General features: G+C 47.8%; 12 protein-coding genes across 12 annotated transcripts; all 12 read left to right on the top strand.

Annotated features, from left to right (window-relative positions):
* Window positions 1-80: 80 nt before the first annotated feature.
* Window positions 81-1,241, top strand: TEOVI_000494700 (uncharacterized protein; the record flags this gene model as incomplete). Its single annotated transcript, XM_067221780.1, has 1 exon — window positions 81-1,241. The coding sequence occupies one exon, from the start codon at window positions 81-83 to the stop codon at window positions 1,239-1,241; it is 1,161 nt and encodes a 386-aa protein (XP_067077881.1).
* Window positions 1,242-3,032: 1,791 nt separating this feature from the next.
* TEOVI_000494600 (uncharacterized protein) lies at window positions 3,033-4,364 on the top strand (the record flags this gene model as incomplete). The annotated part of the gene is made up of 1 exon (XM_067221779.1): window positions 3,033-4,364. The coding sequence occupies one exon, from the start codon at window positions 3,033-3,035 to the stop codon at window positions 4,362-4,364; it is 1,332 nt and encodes a 443-aa protein (XP_067077880.1).
* A 456-nt stretch (window positions 4,365-4,820) lies between these two features.
* TEOVI_000494500 (Ring finger domain containing protein, putative) lies at window positions 4,821-6,221 on the top strand (the record flags this gene model as incomplete). The annotated part of the gene is made up of 1 exon (XM_067221778.1): window positions 4,821-6,221. One exon carries the CDS (start codon window positions 4,821-4,823, stop codon window positions 6,219-6,221), a length of 1,401 nt encoding a protein of 466 aa, XP_067077879.1.
* A 281-nt stretch (window positions 6,222-6,502) lies between these two features.
* On the top strand, window positions 6,503-7,165 carry TEOVI_000494400 (uncharacterized protein; the record flags this gene model as incomplete). Its single annotated transcript, XM_067221777.1, has 1 exon — window positions 6,503-7,165. One exon carries the CDS (start codon window positions 6,503-6,505, stop codon window positions 7,163-7,165), a length of 663 nt encoding a protein of 220 aa, XP_067077878.1.
* Window positions 7,166-7,638: 473 nt separating this feature from the next.
* Window positions 7,639-8,463, top strand: TEOVI_000494300 (Calmodulin-binding, putative; the record flags this gene model as incomplete). The annotated part of the gene is made up of 1 exon (XM_067221776.1): window positions 7,639-8,463. The coding sequence occupies one exon, from the start codon at window positions 7,639-7,641 to the stop codon at window positions 8,461-8,463; it is 825 nt and encodes a 274-aa protein (XP_067077877.1).
* A 545-nt stretch (window positions 8,464-9,008) lies between these two features.
* Window positions 9,009-10,262, top strand: TEOVI_000494200 (poly A polymerase regulatory subunit, putative; the record flags this gene model as incomplete). Its single annotated transcript, XM_067221775.1, has 1 exon — window positions 9,009-10,262. One exon carries the CDS (start codon window positions 9,009-9,011, stop codon window positions 10,260-10,262), a length of 1,254 nt encoding a protein of 417 aa, XP_067077876.1.
* Window positions 10,263-10,839: 577 nt separating this feature from the next.
* TEOVI_000494100 (guanine nucleotide-binding beta subunit-like protein) lies at window positions 10,840-12,522 on the top strand (the record flags this gene model as incomplete). Its single annotated transcript, XM_067221774.1, has 1 exon — window positions 10,840-12,522. One exon carries the CDS (start codon window positions 10,840-10,842, stop codon window positions 12,520-12,522), a length of 1,683 nt encoding a protein of 560 aa, XP_067077875.1.
* A 903-nt stretch (window positions 12,523-13,425) lies between these two features.
* On the top strand, window positions 13,426-14,604 carry TEOVI_000494000 (putative ankyrin repeat family protein; the record flags this gene model as incomplete). Its single annotated transcript, XM_067221773.1, has 1 exon — window positions 13,426-14,604. One exon carries the CDS (start codon window positions 13,426-13,428, stop codon window positions 14,602-14,604), a length of 1,179 nt encoding a protein of 392 aa, XP_067077874.1.
* A 1,566-nt stretch (window positions 14,605-16,170) lies between these two features.
* On the top strand, window positions 16,171-16,989 carry TEOVI_000493900 (uncharacterized protein; the record flags this gene model as incomplete). Its single annotated transcript, XM_067221772.1, has 1 exon — window positions 16,171-16,989. One exon carries the CDS (start codon window positions 16,171-16,173, stop codon window positions 16,987-16,989), a length of 819 nt encoding a protein of 272 aa, XP_067077873.1.
* Window positions 16,990-17,487: 498 nt separating this feature from the next.
* On the top strand, window positions 17,488-18,219 carry TEOVI_000493800 (Phosducin, putative; the record flags this gene model as incomplete). Its single annotated transcript, XM_067221771.1, has 1 exon — window positions 17,488-18,219. The coding sequence occupies one exon, from the start codon at window positions 17,488-17,490 to the stop codon at window positions 18,217-18,219; it is 732 nt and encodes a 243-aa protein (XP_067077872.1).
* A 247-nt stretch (window positions 18,220-18,466) lies between these two features.
* Window positions 18,467-20,038, top strand: TEOVI_000493700 (AAA ATPase, putative; the record flags this gene model as incomplete). The annotated part of the gene is made up of 1 exon (XM_067221770.1): window positions 18,467-20,038. The coding sequence occupies one exon, from the start codon at window positions 18,467-18,469 to the stop codon at window positions 20,036-20,038; it is 1,572 nt and encodes a 523-aa protein (XP_067077871.1).
* Window positions 20,039-20,331: 293 nt separating this feature from the next.
* On the top strand, window positions 20,332-22,692 carry TEOVI_000493600 (uncharacterized protein; the record flags this gene model as incomplete). Its single annotated transcript, XM_067221769.1, has 1 exon — window positions 20,332-22,692. The coding sequence occupies one exon, from the start codon at window positions 20,332-20,334 to the stop codon at window positions 22,690-22,692; it is 2,361 nt and encodes a 786-aa protein (XP_067077870.1).
* Between the last annotated feature and the right edge of the window lie 1,498 nt (window positions 22,693-24,190).

The raw sequence follows: 24,190 nt of genomic DNA, 5'->3' as shown, positions 1-24,190 counted from the left end.
GAGAAAGAAAAGAGGAACACAAGTTATCGACCACGTAAGTCGGCGACTGGAAGAACAAGCGAAAAGAGGGGCAGTAGCAGATGATTGTTAGGGCGAAGTCCCTTTGGCTTCTGGCCTTCTTTGCACTCAACACCGCGCTTTTAGCGGATGCTGAGAATGTCACGTTAAAGATTGTCCGAGAGTTAGTTCTACGTGATGTTGGAGATGTGGTATTAACTCCCCGTTTTCGGGAGAATGTTGACAAGTACCTCCGCCGTCATACGGATCGAAATGTGAAGGCAAACGCTTACAAGTCGCAACCCGATGTCATTGTTGTGGCGCGTGCGTGGTTCACGGGAGACTCCAAAGAGGCCACTGCCTCATACAACAGGGTGAAGGACATTTTCGACAGCTGGGAGGCGCAACCAAATGACACGCTTATTAGTGACTTGAACAACGTCTCTCTCAGGGAGCTTGGAGTACAACCGCGCTTGATTGAGCTGTCAGATCAATGTAAATACGGGGAAAGTTACATAGATCAATCTGCCGAAAATTTTGGGTTCAACAATCTCACACTTGAGATACGCATGTCTACAAACCCTCAAAGCGATTTGCGCTCTCGGCTCTGCCGTATGCTTCCATTTGTTGACTGCTCCCTCATCGTGCTTGATGTAGTCAAACGGGTTAATAATCTGTACACCACGAAGGTGACGATCACTTCTCCTAATAGGAACTACTGCCTTGTGGTGCTGATGAACAATTTCCACTATGCCGCGGCTCTCTTACCCGATATAATAGAGAGTGTTGTGATTGCAGACAAGGAGGTATTTAGACGTCCCTCCGTCAACATGGTTGAAGATGGAAGACTTCAGTCCCCATGCGCTCGCCGTTTTTGGTACCTTATCTTTCTCCTCCTGCTGATTCCCTTGAGTTTATTTGTGGGACACAAGATGTATTACAGTGGGCTTGAGTCCGGGAGAAAGGCAGCGCGTGCGTTGGAGCGGGACATCCGTGGTGGTGTCCGTTATCAAGGACAAGCCTCTTCACAACCACTTGAAGGATGGCAGTATATGGAGTCCAATTACGCTGGATCCTCGTCGAATGGCAGTCCACGCATCGGTAGTAGCAGCCGGCAAACCAATCAGTCACAACGAAAAGTACATCACATGTACTACGACCCGAATGAAAACTGGCAGAACAACGAGGTCCAGATGATGCGATCTTCTTCTACAATACCCTCTGCTTCCAGCCGCCAGCAGTAGATCTAACGCGCATATTCGCACTTTAGTAGACTAAATCCCATAGAAACAAGTGATTTTCCTACATAACGTTTTCTTCCTTAAAGATTCTATTTCTTATCGTCTTAGTTTGTGCTGTGTGTCCACACATCTTTTTGCTCCTTAGCGGAAGATGCAGGTGGCGTATTCCCATTAAATTTGCTGCGATTCGATATCGTTTGGGCAACACTTGCCCTATCAACCGCTGCGTGTCTCTTCATTTCCATCTTGCTACGGGTTGTGATAATCACGTGCTTTCTAAATTTCAAGTTAGGGCTGGTGCCAGTGGGTTATGGTATGGTTATGGTGAAAACGGGTTACGGAGAGGCCGAACGACAGCGTAGCAACTCTTACTTCATTTGATCTTTCATGTTCAGAAGGGCTGACATAAATCCGTGACTAACCTCGGTGCAGAGTTCCCATGTGGCGTTTTACGGGGAGCCAACATGCCAAGCTGTCGCTTGCGTGAAGTTCCCCCCCTCCCCGAAACTGAGAGCAAATACGTGGGTGATACGCTGATCGAGATCCACTACTTCATTTTTTGTGGGGTCGACTCAGGTTGAAAGTCGTGTACAGAGTGCTTCTATGCGGGAGGGTTTTATTAAGTGCATCGGTTGCTGCTGCACTACCTACTTCTGGCTCAGTTGCCTGCTGGGGTTGGAGGGTACCAGGCAATGCTTCATTGAACGACTGCATCCACCCTCTATCGGAAGGCGGTCGAAGATATCACAGGACTTGTGGCGATCTTCGCACACCGCGTATGCGTTTCTTAAACCGTGTGGGGTCGCCGTACGCTTGCGCTGTGCTTCAGATGCCAGCAGAGCCATCAACGCAGAATGAAGAGGAAATGAAGGAGCTCAGATGGCGGTCTCCGTGATGGTGTGTGTGTGTGTGTGTGTTGAGCGTAGTCCCGCGACGTGTGTTACTGCGGCAGCACGTCACGTGTGTTTGGGCCCGTCCGGCTCTTCCACTGGTATCATTCAGTGAAGGTAATGAGGTGCTATTCCCCCTACCGTTTCCTTTTCTGTTGGATAACGGTCCTGCGTGGACTAACCCACCTTTCCAAACCCTTCCGCAACAGAGCTTTACCCATAAAAAAAAAGGAGAGGGACAGGGAAACAGTTATCTATACGGTTAAGCAAATCGGCGTATGAAAGGGGACAGCTGTTTGCGAAGCAGACTTACTGCCATCAACCAACCGAACGAGTAGACCCCCGCATCTGGACTCTGTAGCAGTCGGTTCTTTGCAAGTGCAGGAAGCGGGGGTCATTTAGCTTGGGTGTGCTCTACCAGATGTTGGCCTTCAAAAGGCCGAAGATTCAAAAGCTGGCTTTATCAAATCGATTTTCAAGGTTAGGTAGGGTGTGTGGATGTGCGGTAGAGTGAAGTGTTTTCGCTGCCAATGTCATGTAGTTAGGTGCCAAATGGGTTGACAGCCGCTGCTTCATTTTACTATTAACTGAAGGTGAATGCTGTGGTTCTGTATTCTAACACACACCATGCCGTTCACACCGCGGAGGTGCTTCACGACGGTATGTATGACACGAAAAGCCTCGGGGCTTTGCCTCTTGCCGCTTTAGAATAATTTTTGAAACCCAAAGCGTTTCTCGTTTGTGTTTTCTTTAGCGGCGTAGTGTACGTCACTGCCCTACCTTGCGTTTCGGAGAGTGTGTCTTTCTTCTAGAAGCCGGTGGTTGTAAAAATGTTACGTGTATTCTTGAATTTTATTTGCTTGTTTGTCTAGTATTTGGAGCAGTTACCTTCGGCTGTCATTGCATGCTTCGGCCGAGATCGGTACTTTTATGCTCCTCGCTGCAACGTGTGGCGGGTGCTATCGAACTTTCAAAGGATTATCAGAGCATTGAGGCCAGGTCTTGTGAATCAGCAGAGGCAGAAGAAAAGAGGAAGGAATATGAAAGATTTCCCCTGCGCTATCAACTATTAGAGTGCAAACCAGGTGTTCCATTGGCGCTCATGAAACTGAAATATCTCCTAGCCTGTCGAAGGACCCACCCTGATGCAGGTGGTGATGCGGAGGACTTTTTAAGAGTTTGCCTCGCATATCAGGATGTCATGAAGGATTACGGGGTGGAGACTATTGAGAACAAGATTGTGAACCTGGGCAACTTTCAGGTGGATCGACACGAGGCGCGTAATTATCTGGAGGGCCGAGCCCAGATAAAGGGTTTCATACCCGTATCTACTTTGGAGGATTACATCAGTAAGTTGGAGGAGGTTAAGGCACGCATTGGCGATGATTTGGCTGAACGCCTTGCCACCAATGATGACGAAGCTCTCCTGCTACTAGAGGATATCGAAGAGATTATGGAAGCGAACGGCCTGCGAACTGTCCGGCTGGAAGTGTTGGAGAGTGGTGATGTAAGGGTGTTAGAGAAACCAACACTTACAGACGGCACAGAGCGGCCTTTGCTCATTGGGGATCTTGACAACCTTAACAGAGGGACACTTGAAGTGGATCGACCCTTCGGCCCCCCCTCTGGTGTTAGTGAGGATGGGGGTGTGCATTTCGTTAGGGAGAATGAAAGTCACGATGAGCAAGGACTTGATGCAGCTGAGGGCCAACGGGCACTCAGGACAGCGGAGATCACTGCTGAAGACATTGAAGTGCTGACGGCGAAGCATACGGTTCAAGACCGAACTGATGTGGCCGGACTTGCGTCCCGCACGGCTACAGAGGTGATGAACAACACGGAAGAAGTGTATAAAATACGGCTTGAGTCGAGCGTCCTCTACGTTTTTGTAATCTCTGTTTTTGTTCTTCTATACGTCTATGTCGAGGGACTCATGCGGGCGAAGGTTCAGGAGAAAAAGCGTCCGCAAGTAATGAGCCATGTGACAACGGACACGATGCTCCCGTGGTGGGGAAACGATGCAGAGTACGAGAGTCAAGTGAAGCGCATTTTTGTGGAGGAATGGCGTCGCGCCCGTGCGAGTTCGCGTCGTGTGCAGACCTTCCAGGACGGTGTGAGCCGCGAGTCATTGGATGAGAACACCAAGAAAGAGCTGGATCTTGGCATATTTACTGTGACGGCTGAGCGGCTGCGTGAGATGAGAGAGCGTGCGGAAAAACACACTGGGCTTCGGTAGTGACCGCAGCTGAATATTATGTCTTTATCTTGTCATATTTACCCCGTTTTCTTTTCCTTAATCTTGGATGTTTGCACAGATACATTACTATCGTTCGAAGCTATGTCCCTCCCGGAAGGGGAGGCTTGAAGAAAATCAAGAAGCAAAAATGCTGTGCAAACCACGTGATCAATGGTGTAGGAGTGTGGGGAGAGGCGAAGAAACAAGACCGTCGACCACTCGGTGGAAATCTTAGTTGATGTGTGTACGCGTGCGCTTGTATTTTATCCTTTACTTTCTCTTTTCCTTACTTTCCTCTTTCGCTCTGATCCATCGCGCCACCGAATCTTTGCGCGAAGAAATCAGTATCAAACGGGGACACGCAAGGGGTAGGAACATTACGTAGTAACGGTTTCGCGAGTAAAGCAGGAGGGGGAAAAGGCGAAACACGTCGAAAAGGAGTGAGTACATAACAAAATGGCCGTGGCCTACGTTTTCGATGGAGCCGTACTGAAGCAAATGAGTTTGGAGGCAGGGCACCCCAAATTTACTGTGCTTGATACCCCATTGTGTTCAGATTCTGCAGTTACATGCTTCGGCAAGGACGAGTTTTACTTCATTAACGGAAGCGTTCCCAATGTATTGCGGCATTTTGGCGGAAGAAGCGGCTGCACTGAGCACTTTCTCCCAGGCCCAGCTCATTGCTTGCTGGTGCACCGTCAGAAGGTGTACTGTTGCGGTGTGGATTGCTTGTATGTATTTGATCCTCTTGGTGAGGAGGTGGAAACCATAGAGCTTGGGCAGCAAATCAAAGAGCTTACTGCAGCAGATCATGGATTTGTATTTGTCAACGACCGACACGAGCTTTACGCTTTCCACTTCACTCGCGGGGTCAAGATTGTGGGAACCAAAGGACCTGTGTCCAAACTGTTGGGGCACCATAATCGCTATGCTGTCGTTCTTCTCGACAACGGCGACGTGATTTCCGTTAATGAGGAAGCGGAAGTGCGGGAGAATCTTTTTCCACTAAAAATTAAGGAACGCTTTGTTGCACTCGACACTGGCATGACCCTTGCGCTGCGAGAAGACGAATTGGCTCTTCATATGAATGGCACCTGGTTGTGCCTGGATGGTTTTAAGGGTCGCGAGCTCCAGTTCCTTGGCGTGCCGCTAACCCCCGCGGAGGATGCGTGCACCATTTGCTTTTGTGATTTTGAGGATGGCGACGGTGTTCGACTTGACTGCGGCCATCCGTTTCATCGTGATTGCCTTGCTGAGTTCTCGACACACGCAAAAAGTTTTGTTGAGAAGGGTGAACATATTGTTTTTACGTACGCCGTTTGCCCATCGGGCTGCGGAACCCACATCCGTCATGCCGCTGCACCGCTCTCTGCGTACATGAACGACTTGTACCGGGCTGTTACCAAGGATGCTGAAGGGAGGCTTCGCGAGATGGAAAACAAAACCCTTGAAGATTTGTATTACTATGTCTGTTGTCGATGCGAGAAGCCTTACTACGGCGGCAACCGTTGGTGCTCCCGGACAATCTCCGGGGAACCTTGCAAAAAACCAAGCGAGCTTATCTGCTCGGACTGCAACGACGACTTTCTTTGCCCTTCGCACAATCATGATTTCGTGCTTTACAAGTGCCGGTACTGTTGTAACCCTGCCACGCACCTGTCTTTCGGTAACCGTTATATGTGCGATGCTTGCAACAAGAAGTGGGAAGGCACGGAACCGGAACCAATGGAATGTCCAGGGGCTGAAAAGTGTCCTCTTGGTGGTGCCCATCCTACCGGTGGTTCACAACCGCTTGGGTGCATGCTCTGCACCCTCTTTGATAAATGTGATGCTAAACACTTCTTCCCACCGCAGTAAACAGGGTTCTTCCCATGTTACTTTTGATCTATTTATCATTTGCTTGTGTTTAAGGTTGGTTATGAATTGCACGAGGAGTGAACCGAGTGTTTAAATATTTGTGTTGCAGTTTTGTACGCACCTTCCTTTGTAGTTTGTTATAGTCCTTTCTCCCTTTACGCCGTTTTCTCCCCCTTCTTGCTGGCACCTATCCAAAACCAGAGGACTTGCTTCTTGTACAGTATTTGGGCGGGAATAAAACTCTTGTATCAGAATTAGGTAACGTGAGCTGTAGTGCACTAATGTCCGGTAGAATTTACAAGCTTTTCACAGGGAGGGAGCAACCGCAATGGATGTGGGACCTGGCCTTAGAAACGCGCATTCCGGCTCTCTTTATGGCCTACGCTGTATATGTCAATACACGCTGTTACTACGATGCTCTGAGTTCCTATAAAGCGAACTCGAAATGGGGCATAACTCGTGGGAAATTGTTGGAGCTTAGAAGGCTTGACTACCGTTACATTAGTGTCCCTCGCTACGCATTGCGCTACGAGTACGAAGTGGATGGCAAGAAGTACGTGTCAACGAGGGCGACAACCGGTTCGCCCTACAGGAATTGGATGGAGCGCTTTTACAATGATACCATTACTGAGTCTGAGTACCTTCAAGCCATTCCAGTGCTGCGCGTGGGGGAAAACTGTACCGTCTTTTATAGTAAGAAACATCCGGGAGTTCATTCGGCGCTTGCACACGATGCAAACTCATTTGAAATATCAATACTGTGCTTTTTGGCCGTTTTCCCGCTTCTCATGGGATACAATATGAAAGCGCAGTGGTGGATGATAAAGCGGGCTTACAGGCCAAACAAAATGTTACGCATTCGGTTCCCCCCGAACTGTCGCACCCCACCGCCTCCTGAGGCACCATCGAGTCCATGTCACATCTCAGCTATCCCTAAATCGTAGGGTTGACTCCTTTCTTGTTTCCATTAGTCTCCAGGGAGAAGGTATGGCTGATGATGATGGAACGGCCGCAGGAGAGGGGTGTGCGGAGTAGATGTGGAATAACGGTCTCTCTTTATATAATATTTTTTTTTCGTAGCTGTGACACTTTTACCTGTTTGTTATTCTAGCAGAGGGTGCCAAGTTAGCGCTACACATCTTATCGTTACTTTAGGAGTTGTTGTGGCGTTCGCATTTTTTCTGACTCCATTTCTTGTAAAAAAAAAACAAAAAGTGTTGACACATAATTGAACATCTGTGTGTTTGAGTTTGTCTACCTGAGTGCACCTACACTGACGATGTTTTCGCCGCTTTTGGTTTTGCAGCTTTCCCATTTTCTTTGAGTAAAAAGTTTGCTTCCTTTCTTCCTTTGAAAGTGGGGACGAGGAAGGAGAGACAACATCAAGAAAGAATAAAGGAGCATACTGGAAAGTGTGATGTCGGGTGAGAGTGTCTTCAACCTGATCGAGCCAGATGTGGAGTCGGTGCAACCGCAACCGCTGCGGAAAGTAAAACTCGGAAAGGGAACTGCTGCCCCTCCGACGGCATCCACATTCGGTTTCCATGGGACAAGCGCAGTGGTGGCAAACGTAGGCGGCGAGAATACGGAGCCGTCTGTGCACCCAGCAAAGAAACCAACGGGTACATTCGGTCGCGAGGCCTCCAGCAGCGTCAACCCTAGTAAATTTCTCAAGAAAAACGAAGGTGTCGGTACTGCCAGCCGCGGAGTACCAATCGTGGACGCTACCAAGTTTGTCAAAGCCGAAAAAGATGCCTCGAAACGGAAAGATGACGTTCCCAATAGGTATGATAAGCCGGTTATGGGTGTAAAGACTGAAAAAAACTACGTTGTGGCGAATGCCGTAGAGAACGTTCTTGCCCTTCCTACAAAGTGTATTCCAACTCCAATGAATCGTGCGGTTGATCGAGCTGACTTCGGTAAGGTGCCCAAGTACCTGAAGGAAGTGAAGGCCGACATCGAGGAACGACACGCTTTAGTAGAGAGGCTGAAGGCTGCCAAACGTGAGGCCGAGGAGAGGTGGTCGGAGTTGTCTGGGGAGGAACTCGAGCAACTAAAACAGGGATTACAGCGGCGCTGGGATTCTCTCAACAAAGATTATCAGTCCCGTGGTTTCAGTAAGCTGCAAACTCCCTCTCAGAAGGCCCAGCACGAGGCTGTGGGGAAGGAGCTGAATGCAGTAGAGTTTGCCATGCAGAAATTGAGTCGTGCACATGTATTTGTTTACGATGATCGAAATTAGAGATTAATTTTTTTTCTTTGACTACTCTCCTTTTCTCACCACAACTTACCGCATGTTTGTTTGTTTTGCACTTTTTGCATGTGTGGAGGTGCTGAGGGAGAAGAGGGCGCACGGCCGTCGGAGATAGAGGGCGAATAATTATGCGAAAGTGGAGGGTTGGTTGGCTTCTCATGTGCTCGTGACTAAGAACCGGTTTGCAGGAGCAGTTTAGTTTCGTGCTAGCGAGTCTACATACCCCCAGTCTATTCCAGATTCCTCTTTCTTTTTCTTTTAGCGCCATCTCCGTCATCCGGCTACGTAGATGTGTCAAGCAGTTTATGATATGTATAATTGTGTGCACCTCATCATTCTTGAAAGCAATTAAACGATGCATATGCGTATGCACGCTGGCACCTGTGTTGACTCACTAATGATTGATCACGCCATAAGCTCAGTGTACTATTCTTCTTTATTTCTCTTATTATTTCCTTGTGTTTTGGTTTAAATCGATCTGGATGATTATGAAGGAAATTTGACGGCTTCCCCCCCAACCCGACAGACCATCAATGAACTTTCCGGATAGTAGGGTACTTAGTGATGAGTTCCCCCGCCGGAAATACAAACCATCATCTGCGACCCGGTTGGAAGATATAGTTCTGAAGGGGCTTCACTATGGGCAACGTAAGTTGCTCTTGTCTGAGATTGAATTTCTTTCGGCATATTTGGAAGGCAGGCAGGCTGGGGCGAAGCCCACGCTAGTGGTTTATGCGGGTGCGGCGAACGGCTCACATCTTCCCTTCCTCTTTCAGCTTTTTGAAGCGGTAAAGTTTGTTCTTATCGATCCTGCCCCATTCTGTGATGCTGTGCGGGAAATTTCACTGAATAAGCAAGGACCCATTTTGGATCTAGTGCAAGGATTCTGCACCGATGAGTTGTGCAAGCAGCTCTCTAGCTCCTACGGTTCAACCTATGATATTCTTCTTGTTAGCGATATTCGTTCGGGGGTACCAGAGAAGCAGTCGAATCGGGAGAATACGCTGATGATCATGCGTGATAACGATATGCAGCGAAGTTGGTGCTGGACGCTAAAGGCAGAGGCGGCTCTGCTGAAGTTTCACCCACCTTATCCACCTTGCCGTGATAGAAACTCACGGCACTACGATGAGGCGGATGACACGCCTGAAAGCATAGAGTATTTGGATGGAGTTCGCCTGTTTGGAGTGTGGGCACCCAAATCGTCTTCCGAGTTGCGGTTGTGCGTGCAAGGGCCGTTCCTCCAGGGGACTAGTTTCCCGATGCGCCGATATGACTGCACTACGCATGAGGAACAGTGTTATTTTTATAATACAGACAACCGGTACACGCGTGACTGTGCTGCTGAGAGTGGGATATTGGAACGATACCTTCAATTGTTTCCCTCCGCGCCCTATAGCGACCCCACGGCCCTATCAATGACGATTAGTAATTTTCTCGGGTTTCCTCTTTTTCTCCCACTCGACTCGTCGTTTAGCGAGAGTGACGCTCGCTGGGTAACTTTGTTATACTCCACGCGGATCCCTACCTGCTTGGAATTGTTCACCACCCTGCGCGGAAGGGTGACGCATACCGTCATGAAGCAACTTGCTGAGGAATGGCAGAGCGCAACCACCGTTCCGAAGGGGGTCAGTATTGATTCCGTTGAGCTAACTTCTGAGTTCTGGAAGGCAGTTTGCGCTGGTGACCTTACTGAGGCGTACAGCTTTCCTAACATTCGCTGGCGTTTCGCCAATCTACTTATCTCGAGAAGAAGGAAGAGGTCAGCCTCTGATCGTGCACCGTGATTTGATGGAGGAGGTAACGAATAAGTGTGGGGTTTTTGCTTGGAGGAGGTCCTACCCCTCCGCACCACACCAGCTGGAAGTTGGCTTGTCTGTGGTATTTTTGTGAGGCGTTTTCCTTCTGCTCTCTTTCTGTGGGGTGTTTTTTCGTTGTGTGCTGCCCTACTTTTTCTCCCTTATTTTTGTTCTTTTCCATCATCAGGGTGCCCAGCTCAGCTCTGAGAGGCATGACATGTGGTGAAGAGAAGTAAAAAATGGCTCACAAATACCTGTGGAGGTTAGTATCGGCTGGAAAAGCCGAAGAGAATCTGCAACAACTACTATAGTGTGCACTCAGTAGGGGCATAATGGCGAAAAATCGTATCATGCGCCAAGCATGAGTAGTTCGAACGCTGCGCCATTGGTGACAGCTGCGGCGAAGGAAAGGAAAGTTGTAATTCCTGTTGCTGCGTGTGGTAGGGGCTAGTGAAACGGCTTAGGTTTCTGTTTACTTGTTTGTTTTTTTCTTTTTGGATCCTTATTTTAGCGATTTGGGAAGAACTAAGTTAGGAAAAGAGTCACAAGGAAATAAGGAAGGGAAATGCGAATCAAGGTAGACGTTGAGCTGCACAAGCGGGAGATTAACAATATCACCCACGTCCAGGAGGTGTTCAAATCACTTTCGGATACTGTGGAGACGCGCCTAGTTACCGACAAGGAGGCACTCACTCGCCTGGTTAGCAATGCACTAGCTAAGGGGACGTTGAGAACCATCGTTCCTGAACTTACGGAAAGGCTTTGCCATCCAGCTCTCTACGAGGATTGCCTAAGTGTTTTGTGCGGCGTTATGTTTGACTCCGAGAGGGTTGAACGGGGGGAGTCTCTTGACGGCTTTGTTTCGTTTATCACGCAGCTTCCTGACAATGAGCAGAAAAAAGCGAAGGGCGACATTGTGCAACGGGCGATGACGTACCTCTCGAAACCGCGTCGTCTGGATTGCAGTAGGAACCTCCTTCTTCCTTACGCAGAGGTCATCGCTGTCCTCACCAAGGTCGACATGCTAAATATCCGTAACGTTGTCGTGGCGCTTATGCAGATGATACGTTTAGATACAACTCGAACTGCGGGAATAACGTGTTTAGGGAAGTTGGTGGAAGTCGCCCATGGGTTACTGCTTGAGCGGTTAGACCAACATACCCTTCAAACACTCCGCGACACAGTGATATTTGCGCGGCAGGATGACATCTTGTCGTACGACGTGGAGTACATCATGGAAGCCTTTGGGTGGGACCAATCCCCCAAGTTTGTGAACTTTTCCGTGCGACACTCAGGGGTACACCACAAATCGGCTATTCTAACCTTGGCCTACAGTGGCGGGAACGGCTCCCGCGAAGTGGTCGTGACTTCCTCCGTAGACGGTACTATTGGAACGTGGGATCATTCAGGTGCCCTTACGGAGAACCTCGTTCTTTCGCGTCATTACGCCTCCTCAATAGATTTTGCGGACCATGGACGCGCCCTAATCGTCGGTACGGTCGGAAGAACGGCTTCCATTCCCCCCGCCATTGTCATATATACTGCCCAGCCAACATACAATGAAGAGTCCAATTGGCAAGAGAAGTGTGGCGCTGAGCCGCGTGATGCTATGTTTATAACCACTGTGAAGTGCCTCCGGAGTTTTTCGTCTATGAGATATTGTTGTGGCGCAACCGTTGCAACGGGAAGCACGTTGATCCTTTACGACGGGACGCAGGTTATCCAGGAGTACAATGGCCACAGTGATGTGATATCCGCCATGCACGTTATACCGGACAGGGACAATACTGTTGTGACGGGGTCGAGGGACTGCTCAGTGATGGTTTATGATCTTCGTATGCCCCAAAGCGTCACGACAACCTCCGCCCATCGGCACTATAGCACAGTAACGTCCATTGGGAGCTGTGGTGACTTCCTTTTTACCAGTGGCCTTGACCGCCGCGTTGTCGTGAACGACTTACGCATGATGGGGCAAGGAATGGCCACACAGGATTTGGATAGTGCTGTACTTAGTATATCCGTGAACTCAAGTATGGTTTGCGCCGCTTCCACGCTGACAGGTGTGCATCTTATTAATTTTGGGAACAATCCGATACTCACCTGCAGGGCAGATAGCATGAAGATGAGTCCACGATATAACGCCGTTTCCTGGAACGCGCAAGGTGACGTTCTGTACGCAGGAGGCGATAATAACACGTTGGATATGTTCACGCGGCGCTTCCCTGAGACTGAAGCGTATGCTGCATAACAGAGGGTTCTAAAAAACAATCGGACAAAAAAGAAAAATAATCAAAACAAAATGATTTAAAATATAAAAGAACATCTCTTTATTCCTCTTGCCTTTTTTGACCCTTCTAGTATCCTCCCCCAACACCTACCTGCCCTTTCTTCCCTCGTTTCCACCCGTACACGTGTCCGTCAGTCGAGCTTATGAATGAGTGTGCGATGGAAACTGATGCGGAGGGGTGGGGTTGGGGGGGAGGAGGGAAGGGCCAACGCGTGTGAGTAGGGAGGGAATTGTTGCTGTAACTTTAACTTTCCACCAAACGATGTGTTAGTGAGCGAGTTGTGCATGGGAGTTGGAAACAGACAAAAACTATGAAAAAAAGGAGGAAGTTTTAAAATTTACTGAGTTTGACGTATATGCGTGCAAGTTTATATATATATATATAGGAAGGATCAGGAGAGAGAAAGCTGAAGATGAGACTTAATGGAGGCGAGGCAACAACGGAAGGAAAAAAGTTAAACAAAAAAAGATCTAATAATTATGTTTATATGATGGTTTCAGGGAAAAGGTGACTATTAGCACAAAATCTTCATTTTCTTTGTTTCTTACCTTTTCTTCGTGTTTTATCCCACTGAATATTTAATCTTCACACGACTACTCCCTCCGTTTTATGCAATAACATATATTACTCTCTCCACTACATCGGCGTACCTCGGCTAGATGCTTCGACCTTTATCCATCTGCTCTTTGTTGGCTTGTTTGGCCACTCTTAACTTATTATCACCTTCTTTCCCTTTGTATTCTCTTCTCCATTGAACCGACGGGTTTCCAAGCTTTTCATCCTCTTCCCCGATTCGTAGTGGCCCTCCTTTAAGTTCTCATTAGTCGACGGCTCATACATTCACTTTCACACACGATAGGCCCATGGACAACGGTAAGCGCATTGCCGAGGACGTTGAGGTGTTTCTTCGCGCCGCACGTGCGAAGGATGTGCTGAAGTGCTCTGAAATGCTGAAGCAGAAACCCTCGTTGATCGACTCTGTGGAGGCAGGGGGGTTCTCGGCACTGCACTTCGCGGCGTTTAACGGCGATCTTGATATGCTTTACATGCTTTTAGAATACAAACCAACGCTGAGTCTGAAGAACTATGATGGTAATACACCGTTGATCATGGCGGCGAAGGTTCGGCAGCATGAAGCTATCAAAGTCTTGGTCGATGCCGGTGCCGATGTTAACTTCAGGACACCTACTGGCGGGACGGCAGCGCACTTTGCTGCATCGATGGGTCATGTAGACACAGTGAGATATTTGGTAGGGCTCGGTGCCGATGTCATGCACGTGGACTGTGAGACGGGCTCCTTGCTTCATTGGGCTGCTCATTCGGGGGACGTGGACTGCTTGGGGGCGATGATTTATGAGTTCAGAGTTCCCATCGACATCAAAGACTCCAACGGTGGGTCACCTCTCTTCACGGCGTTGTTTATGAAGAAAGTTGAAGCTGTTGAGTTCCTACTGGAGCACGGTGCCGATCCCCACACCGTGGTTGAAGGGGATCTCTCCACGCCTTTGCACATTGCCGTAGAACACTCCAACACGGAGTGTGTGAAACTCCTCCTAAGTTACGGTGCCAACCCCAACTCCAAAAACAAGAGTGGAGACACCCCCGTGGCCATTGCTGAGAGGGAAAAGAAACAATCCGCCCTCAAGGAACTTCTTAAGCTCCCCGTCAGCGAGGAGAAGAGGAAGGAAGAGGCTAACCGCTTCAAGATGCAGGGGAACAAGGTGTTTGAAGATGGAGAGAATGTAAAGGCTGCCAAGTATTACACGCTGGCGATACGTATGGACAATACAAATCACGTCTTCTTCAGCAACCGGGCTGCGGCATACTTCAACCAGCGCCATTACAGCGGAGCTTATTGGGACTCATTGAGGTGTATCACGCTAGCACCACAATGGGCCAAGGGATACTTCCGCAAAGCAGCAACCGAATTGGCTATGAAAAAGCGCGACGAGGCACTCCGGACGTGCGAGGAAGGTCTTCGTTTGGATCCTCAAAACAAAGACCTTCTGACAATAAGGGAAGAGACGCGGAGGTCGAAGTGACTAAGCAACGATGCAACAGTCTAACTGTTGTTATTTGCTGCTTTTCTTCTTATTCTTCTATTGTTGATAGCTGTCGTCATATTGGCCCTCCTTCCCGCCCCTCCTGCTTCTTTGTTGTTGTGCTGTCGTGGGTCTTTTTGATGCTGTTTGGTGCTTCACCAAACACAGTGGATCGGCAGCACGTGCTCTGTTCCTCGACATATGAGATGGGCTTGTGTCGTGATTGGAGGATCGCTGTGTAGCCTCCTGCGCTTGGTGGCAAGCCGCACCAGTTGGGTTTTCTGTATCTAATTCCTGCTGGGTTGGTTTTTCCTCATCCTGTTGCAGAGGCTCGCACGTAAGTAATTTAACGAAAACTAAATTTAAGGAGGTTTGTTATTACTGTTATTGTTATTGTTTTTTTTTTTCGGTTCAAGAAGAAAAGATGAGAAGAAAAACAAGTAAGAATAGTCTGATCTTCTCAGGAGGGTGAGCCATTGTAGAGAGAAGGTGCTGCGGAGGAATACTAACTAGAAAGGAAAGAAAGACGAGGCTGGTTTGACGTAGGCAAAAAAAACCAACAAGAAAAAGGATCTAAGCGTTCCCAGAGAGGAGACGTGACGCATATCGCTTTTCCAGTATCTCCCTTTCCCTTGGGTCGTTCCAATTCTCTCACCCGACACCACATGTGCGTGAATATATACTGCACTCTCCTTATTTTTCTACCTCTTTTTCTCTTTTCATCCTTTCTTCTTAACTTGCCGATTTCCCGCTTCACTCTATATTTTATTCTTCTCCATCTTCCCTCCTTCTTTTTCTTCAAGTGACCACTATTTACTTTTCCATGTACCAGTGAATGTTAGCGGTTCTGACAGTCTGATGCGCGCTGGGAGAGGCCAATATCGCGGTGGAAGAGGTTGGCATGGACCGCCTACCAATGCCTAATCATACGAAACTCGTGTGCGCCATTCTTTAGTTTTTATTTCCTCTTTTGCAGTTCTCAGCAGGGTGTCCTGTCCCGGCTATTAGTTCTGATGTGCTGCAGTCACCATCTGTTGCGCATGTCATGACAGCTTTGCGAGGTTACCGAATGGTATATTCCAGAAGACCCTCAAATAAATATCGGTAGGAGCCGGCGTATTTAAATGGTAGGAACGACACAGGAGCCTTCAAAGTATTGATACAAATATGTGCCATCTCGTGTTATTTTTGATCAGGTGGAGTGAACGTTCTTCCGTTGGCAGCACAAGTCTTCTTCCTCTCGCTGTAAATTTGAATGGGAGTGTGACCCCCCAGCAGTGAGAAGCATAGCCCACACCAATGCGTTGCATTATGTCATTTGTTCACATAGCACTACTGTTGTGCACACTTTTTAACATAAAAGTGCGCATTAATTCGGTATCGTCTTGTATACGTATTTCAGTTGCCCATCTGCGCCAAATGTTGGCACGCAGTCGGTCTTCACGTGTCCCCCAGCTTCCTACTACCACTTAGTTTTCCTGCCTGTTCTTTTTGCTTTTGTGCTATATCAAATGTACGTACCAAAAATGAAAGTAATTAGAATTTAGTACATAGGATTACTTTGCAATGTCTACAATCTACAATGCAGTGGATGCCTCTACGCTAAATGACCGGTGCCGCACGGACCTACTGGATACCGTGGCGCAGTTGGGCCGCCATTGCGAAACATTACCCAAGAAGGCCGTCACTACTGCGGATGCGCCACTCCCGTCATGTACATTTAACACAACTGTCTCCCGCTCGCAAAAAGAAATTAACTGCTCTAACGAGGCAGCACTCGATAAGTACATAGAGGAGAAGGGTGCGACCCGCTGGAGGACGACACAGGCGTTGGCATCGACTTATTTCAAGGACCACAAGCCAAAGTTCCACGGTGCGTTGCGTACACAAGATTGCTTCCGTGACACCCGCGACATAACACAACTCTCCTCGAAGGAAAAGGATTTTGTACATCGCTACGCTGAGGCGAAGATGAAAAAATCTATTCCTCGTGAAGAGAGCGATGATGTGGCCAAAAAGGTCGCAACAGAGGCTTACACGGAGGCCTTCCGCAAGTTTAAGGGGAGGGACCCCACGGAGAAGGAATTGCTGGAGGTTGAGCGGCTCTACTTTGTCTATGCAGATGACGGAGCGGTCGGTGTTGTTCAGAAGCCGCATTTCCATGGGCCACATATGCATGTTTCTATTTGTAACAGGAAATATGTTACTTGCCCGAATCAGGTATACCGAGCGTCTCTGCCGGCCGTACGGAATGCACGCTCTCGTTTCCCTGGGCCCATCCCCGTCTGGACGTCCACGAAGAACTTACACGCAGTGGTGTCTAACGATACCTACAGGCCGGGAGTCCACAACGTTAGCAAGTTTGGGGAAACATCGAGCAAGTAGCTTCAAATAACAACATCACTAGATGATCGCCAATCACCAGAGGAAGCAAATGTACAGAAACAGTAGAGAGGAGGGGATTGTGGAAGGAACCAATTTTTTTTGTTTTTTTAAATGTGATGTATGGATGTGTGAGGAGGATGTGTATTCCGTGTCCAAATATCGTACACTTACGTGTACATTCCTCTTGTGGTTCAGCTGTTTGTTTATTTTCCCTATCCCTTCCCTCTGCCTCCGTTGGTGGTAGAAGGTTGTCACACGATTCCCCCCTGCTTTGAAAAAAAAAAGGAGAGCAATTGATCGACCTTTTCCGCAAGTGCACGGCACCTTTCTCGTGTGGAGGTTGCTACTTCCTCTTCCTAGCTTTCTGCGTGTTTATTTTTCTTTGATTCGGAAAAACTTGAATTCTTTCCCTTTTTTTCCATTACTTTGCTTTTGTTCTTTAATGAGTTAGTGAGTGCGAGGTGGACCGCGCTCTGGTAAGGCTGCTGTGTTACATAGATGGTCGAAAGAACAGCGGATCAGCGGATTCGTACGACGGAATGGGAGGAGGTGCAGTACAAATTCGGAAATCGCGTTGGGAAATATGCCACTAACGAGGTGGAGCTACTCGCCCAAAAGATTGCTGATAACAATTTAAATGCTCCTCTCAAAGCATACGATCCTCATGAAGAGAAGGTGATGGACAAAGTGGAGCGTGGCGGATACGACACGGGACGGGCTGAGGAAGAAGGAGGCCCAGCTTTTGATGATGCATTGCCTGATGATGACGATGAGGCTCTCGCTGCATTTCGTAGGAAGCGACTGGCGGAGCTGCAGCGGCAGAAGGAAGTGGAGCGGTTTGGTGTACTTCGTCATGTCTCAGGTGCGGATTACATGACGGAGGTTACCGAGGCCTCTAGCACTAACTGGGTTGTTGCGGTGCTAATTAAGCCTGGCCATGACAACTGCGAGGCGTTGCTGTCAGTCATGCGAGTAGCGGCCCAGCGTCATCGTGACGTGAAGTTTCTTTCTATGGTGTCAACGGAGGCTATAAAAAACTTTCCCGACCGTCACCTCCCTTGTGTGCTGCTGTATAGGGATAAGAAGCTGGAGAACCAGCTGACGGAGGTTGCTTCGTGGAAAGGGAAGCAAAATAGACTTTCTCTAGAATCGGTGGAGCGGGTTCTACATCGCTATGGTGTGATCCGAAACACTGATTATGACCACGATGATGATGATGATGATGCATGAGTAAGTGAGCAATGTGGTACCCGCTGGTTCAGGTAGCGTATTACCCATCTTTGGATGCATTCACCCTTCACGAATAAAGATATATATATATATATATATACGTATATGTGCTTGTGCGTGCACTTACCTTGCTTTTTTATATGAGCTGATTGGGTGTGCTTTCATCAATTACACAAATTATGCAGGAATGTCAGTAACTGCAGAATTGCACTGTCGTTACTCTGTTTCTTTTCAGCCTGTAGTCATCATGTCCGTCGATGGGGCGATTATATCTGACATGTACCGCCTACTTTCAGAGAAGCAGCCCATATCGTTTTTTATTCTTTTGTGCGGGCAAAGTGGGTGCGGTAAGTCTACCACCCTGCGTGCTGTAGGCGATGGGGCCGCTGCCCGCGGCATGAATGTGACGTATGGAGCCCCTATACTCGAAGAAGCGGATACGCTAGAGTGGAATGTGGAAAAAGCAAACCTGCACATTGTAGATTTTAATACGATGCGGTCGATGGACGTCAAGGGATATCCCGATTCGTCCTCATACCGGCCCGGGACAGTAGTTATTCTCGACGACATCGAGTCTATCTACCACCTTATGCACATGCAGGGAGTGTCGCACCGCCTTGAACTCTTTCTGCGGCTCCTACTGAGTTCATCTCGCAGTGCTCTGATCACATCCGCGATTGATGCTTCCCGTGTACCGCAATGGCTAATTGACATGAAGGCTCCAGTGGTGTACCACATACCAGAACTCACAGGGAGTGCTACACGACGCTACATCCGTACACTTCCTGAAGCGGATGTCTACGCAAGCTGCGCTGACGAAGGTGGTGGGGATATATTGGCGTCATGCCTCCGTACACAGCGGGATCTCACGTTATATTTATGTTGCGCAAAGTTTAGGGGGGAGACGCGGCACCCCATCAACTCCGGTGCATTACACTTTTCTGGCCATCTGCGTGCGCCTCTACAGCAGTTGTCTCAACCTGATAGGAAGTTGTTTGGTCTTGACGCTGTTGCTGACAGGATAGATGCTCTTGTACGACACTTCATTGGGCGGGACGGGTCTTCCATAAGTGGGTTACTTTCAACTGTTGCTTCCACCACTGGGATATTACTGCATGGCCCACCTGGTAGTGGGAAAACTGCCTTGGCAATGCGCTACCACTCACTCTATCCTGGAAAATTCTTTTCCGTAAATTGTGCTACACTCTTTTCAAAGTACCTGGGCGAAAGTGAGCAGCGACTCCGCGAAGCTTTTGTGCTGGCCCGATCTCGGGCCCCATCAATATTGTTTTTAGACGGCGTGGATGTGATCGGGTCATCGCGTGGTTCCATGTCGTCTGATAACAATGGTGGAGGTGTGGACATCTCGAGAAGGATGCTCGCTGCTCTTCTTTGTGAACTCGATGGACTCAGTGATGGCGGCCGTGTTCTCGTGATTGCTGCAACAGCTGTACCGAATAAACTTGATTCTGCCCTTCTTCGACAAGGCCGTTTCGAGACACTTCAGTACGTCCCACCGCTGAGCTATGGTGCATCCTGTGAGATGGCACTTGACTTCTTCGAGCGTTTCATTGATGCTACCGAATATAGGGACAAAGTGAAAAATCTGGCAGCGCTTGTTGCAACACGGTCGGAGGGGAGCACGCCCGCATCGCTCAGGGCGTTCCTCCGAGTTCTTCTTGAGAAACAGCTCGAATTGTCGAATGGGCACTGCGTGGACGGGACAGAGCTTCCTTTGCCTTCCACCACATTGGTTAGGGACGCTTTAGGGGAAACGAATCAACTAATACGTGCTGATTATGCATTTGCTGCCCTTTGAGGAGGAAGGCGCTCCCTTTTATCCTTGCTAGTGCGTTTGATGGAGCCGGCATGCGTTGCATATGTTTTGTACATGAGTCTATGGGCGGTGAAGGTTGTGATTATTATTAACGCAGTATTTACCGGATAATGGGGCATTCAACGTTATCCGTAAACCCATCATAATGTGTGTATGGTGTGATGTATCCTTCCCCTCCTCTGTTTCGTTATGTTGACTCGTTACCTGACCTCCTCCCACCATTTCCTCGTCTCCTTTCATCGCTTATCCACGATATAGTTAGTCATAAGGGGTAGATGGAATACAAATCTGTTTTTGAACTTCGACAGCATATAGCAGACAATGTGACCCCTCCCAAGGGAAGGCATCGGCCCCCGGTGAGCGGGTGTAGTGGGTCAAGTGTTGAGAGTTCTCCAAGTTCCGGTTATTCGGGTGATGCTGGTATGGATGCAATTTTGGACGACCCAACAGCTCTCGTTTGTGAGGTTCCTGGACTCGACAAACTAAGGGCTCTCAGCGTCTCATTAAAAAATGAAGAGGCCGTACAAAACTATGTGGAGGCGCGAAATCTTTCGGTGGAGGAGGCCACGCGGTACATTATGAATAACGGAAGTACTGGACAGAAGAAGTCTCTGTTTCAGCGGCTGGGTGACACACTTAACGGGTTGGAAATGACTGCTATGTCACAAGTGTTGATGATTGTCGTTGATTTTATGTGGGTGCAGGATCCCGAGTTGCAGTGCTTTGCCCCTGGAGCACTATTAGGTGTCCTGCCGCTGCTGAGTAGTTCTGTGGTTAGGGAACTTATGATGGTGACTAGCACTATGCTAAACGTGAAAACCGCAGAAATCCGAATAGCGTGGAATAAACTTTTCCTTGCCTTTGTAGATCACCTCACCGCGAAGCAACTTGACAATGACGTGGTTCCACTAGCTCTGAAGAAAGCAGAACATATAGAACCACAGGATCAGCGTGAGCTTAGCTGCGATCTAATCGGTGCCGTTTGTCATCATCTGCCCCGCGATATTGTGGAGCGCAAATTGCTTAATAAGGTGCTTGCGCTTTGCCAGGACACTAACGTGGGCGTAAGGCGACATATGTGCCAGCAGTTGGGCACAGTTGCCCGTTCACTTGGTGTCGACAAGGCGAAAGAGAAGGTCGCTCAGGAGCTATTTGAGCTACTTAACGACGAGGATCAAACTGTGTCACGTGCAGCATTTTCTTGTTTGATAGACTTGGTCGAGTTTTTCGGCCCTGCCTATCGCCGCGAGCGTCTCTACCCGATAATAAGGGGGTTTATATCTCACCCACCGGAGGAGGTAGTGAGCCTTATTGTTGGTGAATTTGGGCGCTTTTTGTGGGAAATCAAGGCAGACATTCAGACAAGTGATGACGTCGCTATGTTTGCCACATTTTATCAGGATGCAGCGTTGAAGGGGGACGACCACACCCGTTACCGGTGTGCATACAATCTACCTTCTGTTGTTGCTTCGCTACCCGTTGATGTGTTTCCAACCCACTTGGCTCCTTGTTGTGAGGCACTATCAACCGATGTTTGTGAGTCTGTTTGTCAGAGCCTGGCTTCTGGATTGCATGAATTAGTCAAGCTTATCGGTGACCGAGCCGCTGAGTATTTGCGGAAACCGTTCCTGAACCTCCTCCATAGTTCTAAAAAGAGTGTCCTGAAGGCCCTCTCCGGTCACACATGTGTTTTACTTGATTGCTTCTCCCAGCAACTCAAACCGGCGGACCGTACGGCGTTCTTCTCGACGATAGAGGATATTTTGCTGGACCTTGCCTCCCGTGCTGACAGGGACTGGCGGATCATGGAATACGTGCTGAACATTCTTTGCTCTTACTACAAGGAGTTGAATGAGACGTCTTTGCACGAAAAGTTTCTGCCAGTGCTCCTAAGATATGAGAAATATGGGGCGTACTGTTTGAAAAACCAGTGCGCTGAAATGTGTATAAAGATTTCTGCAGCGCTATGTAGCGTTAATAGCAAAGTACAATTCTTCAGTAAGTTGAACAATGAGTATGCACATAGCCCTCTGGCTTCCGTGCGTCAGGGTTATCTACGCTTTGTAAGAGCTGCTTGCGGTGAGTTTTCTCGGCGTTTTATTAGAGAACGGATGCTTGAATGCTGTTTTGAGCTTCAACATGATAATATGGAAGGAGTGCGACTGGAGCTGGCTCGCATACTGCCGCTGCTGCGGAAGGTGCTGGAACCGTTAACGACAGGCACTGTGCTAGATGAGTATCAGGACATGGTGCGTCGTCTGCAAATGGATGACAGTAGTGAGGTGCGTGCTGTGGCAGTTGACAGTGTGGATATAATAGAAGCCCGTGAGCGGGAGTTGAAGCGAGACGCAGGAAAGAACAAATTCGAAGAAGAATCCAGGGAGGACAGACGGCGTGAAATGTCTGAAGGTCAGCTTCTGGACGTAGCGAAAGAATATGACAAAGCTGAACGCAGGTCGAAGCTGCGAGACCTCCTCAAATCTGAGAGGGAAAAGGAGCAAGCGGAAGCTACGCGGAAACTTGGGGTGGGGCGACGATCAATGAAACCGAGTTCGGCACAATCGCAGGTGAAACGGCCACAGCAAAGTCCCGTGAGAGCCCCAATAGCTGGTCCTTCCCGGCAGAAACGGCATTAGGCTTTTTCCCCATTCCTCAACACTCTGCGGCTTGTAGTTTTTGTAGGGTCGAATGGTAACCATGTAGCATCTTTTTTTTTTCTTGTTGGTGTTGGGCGGCGACGGCGCTATAAAACGAAAACGACAGGAGACGGGGAGGGGAGTTGTGACGGAGATCGTAGGTGTTTTTTTTCTTTTTTGTTGCCTTCGTTTGTCCTTATTGTTTTTGTATGGGAGAAGAGGAAACTACATAAACAAGTAACAAAAAACAACATGACGATGTGAAAAAAACAACAACAACTAATGAGTAGAGCACAAATGACTGACTACGAATATGAACGAAGACTCGGCTCTAGCGGTATGAAGGCGATGAAGTACTGTGAAAAGAGGAGACGTAAGGGAAACAAAAAAGAGAGAGAGGAATGAAAGAGGAGATTTAAGACACCATCACCAACACCAACAACAAAGAATTTCATGAGAGAAGAGGAATAATTTATTAACAACAGGGGAAGAGGAGGAAGGAAAAATAAAATAAAATTAATCAAAAGATAAATCAAAAGATAAAAACAAACAAACAAAAAAGAAACGAATAAAAGAACAGAATGAGGGTACTTTAAATTTAGGATTTTTGGGAAGTGATGTGGAATTCAGATGTGCCCCTCCCCCCGTATGTTTTCCCTCTCTAGTTTTTTTTTCATTTTCTCCCTTTCGTTTCTTCTTTGCGGCAACATTGGTGTCAGCTTACCTATGCAAATTTCTCCATTTTGTGACGGTTTACTTTCTTTGGGTTGCTGTTTCTTTTTTTTTTTTACTTCTGCTTTGTGTTTTGTTTCACCTTTACCATTTTCTTCCGTCTTTCTATTACGTGTCTTTTTTCTTTTTTTTTCTTTCGTCGTTTTGTTGTTGTTGTTGTTGTTTTATTCGTTACGGGACGCCAAGATCAGAGTACTTTTTGCATGTTGATATGTATATTTTTATATATTTAATTGTAAATATAGTTGTATATATACATATATACATACACATATGTGTGTGAAGCGCGTGGGGTAAAAAAAAAGAAAAAAAAGAAAGGACAATAGCCAAAGAGGGAATAAAAAAGGAAGAGAGATGAGTCACATATATGTGTATTTATATATTTATATATCTGTATGTATATATATATATATATATATATATATGCGTATGTGTCTTTCTTTCTTTGTATGCCCTTGCGTGTGGTGGGAACTATTGAGAGGGCGAGTTAAATAATAAGCAGCATGAGGAAATTGAAGGTGAAATGAGGAAGAAGAAGAGGAAGAGGAACAAGGACGGAGAGGATGAGGAATCGTGAAGACGGCAGCAAGGGAAATAATAAGAAAAAAATGAGGTAAATCAGGAGAAGGAAAGTAAATAAATAAACACATCCGAATATGAATGAATAAAAAAAGAAAAAATATATATATAACATTTAAACACGCAAGCAATATATTTATACGAATGTTTATGTTTATATGGAGGTTAGTGTTACTTGATGGAGCAC

The sequence above is a fragment of the Trypanosoma equiperdum genome, assembly GCF_001457755.1.
Source record: "Trypanosoma equiperdum strain OVI genome assembly, contig: ctg_1480, whole genome shotgun sequence".
Lineage (NCBI taxonomy): Eukaryota > Euglenozoa > Kinetoplastea > Trypanosomatida > Trypanosomatidae > Trypanosoma > Trypanosoma equiperdum.
Note: the sequence above shows the minus strand (reverse complement) of the source record. Positions and strands in the feature narration are given on the sequence as shown.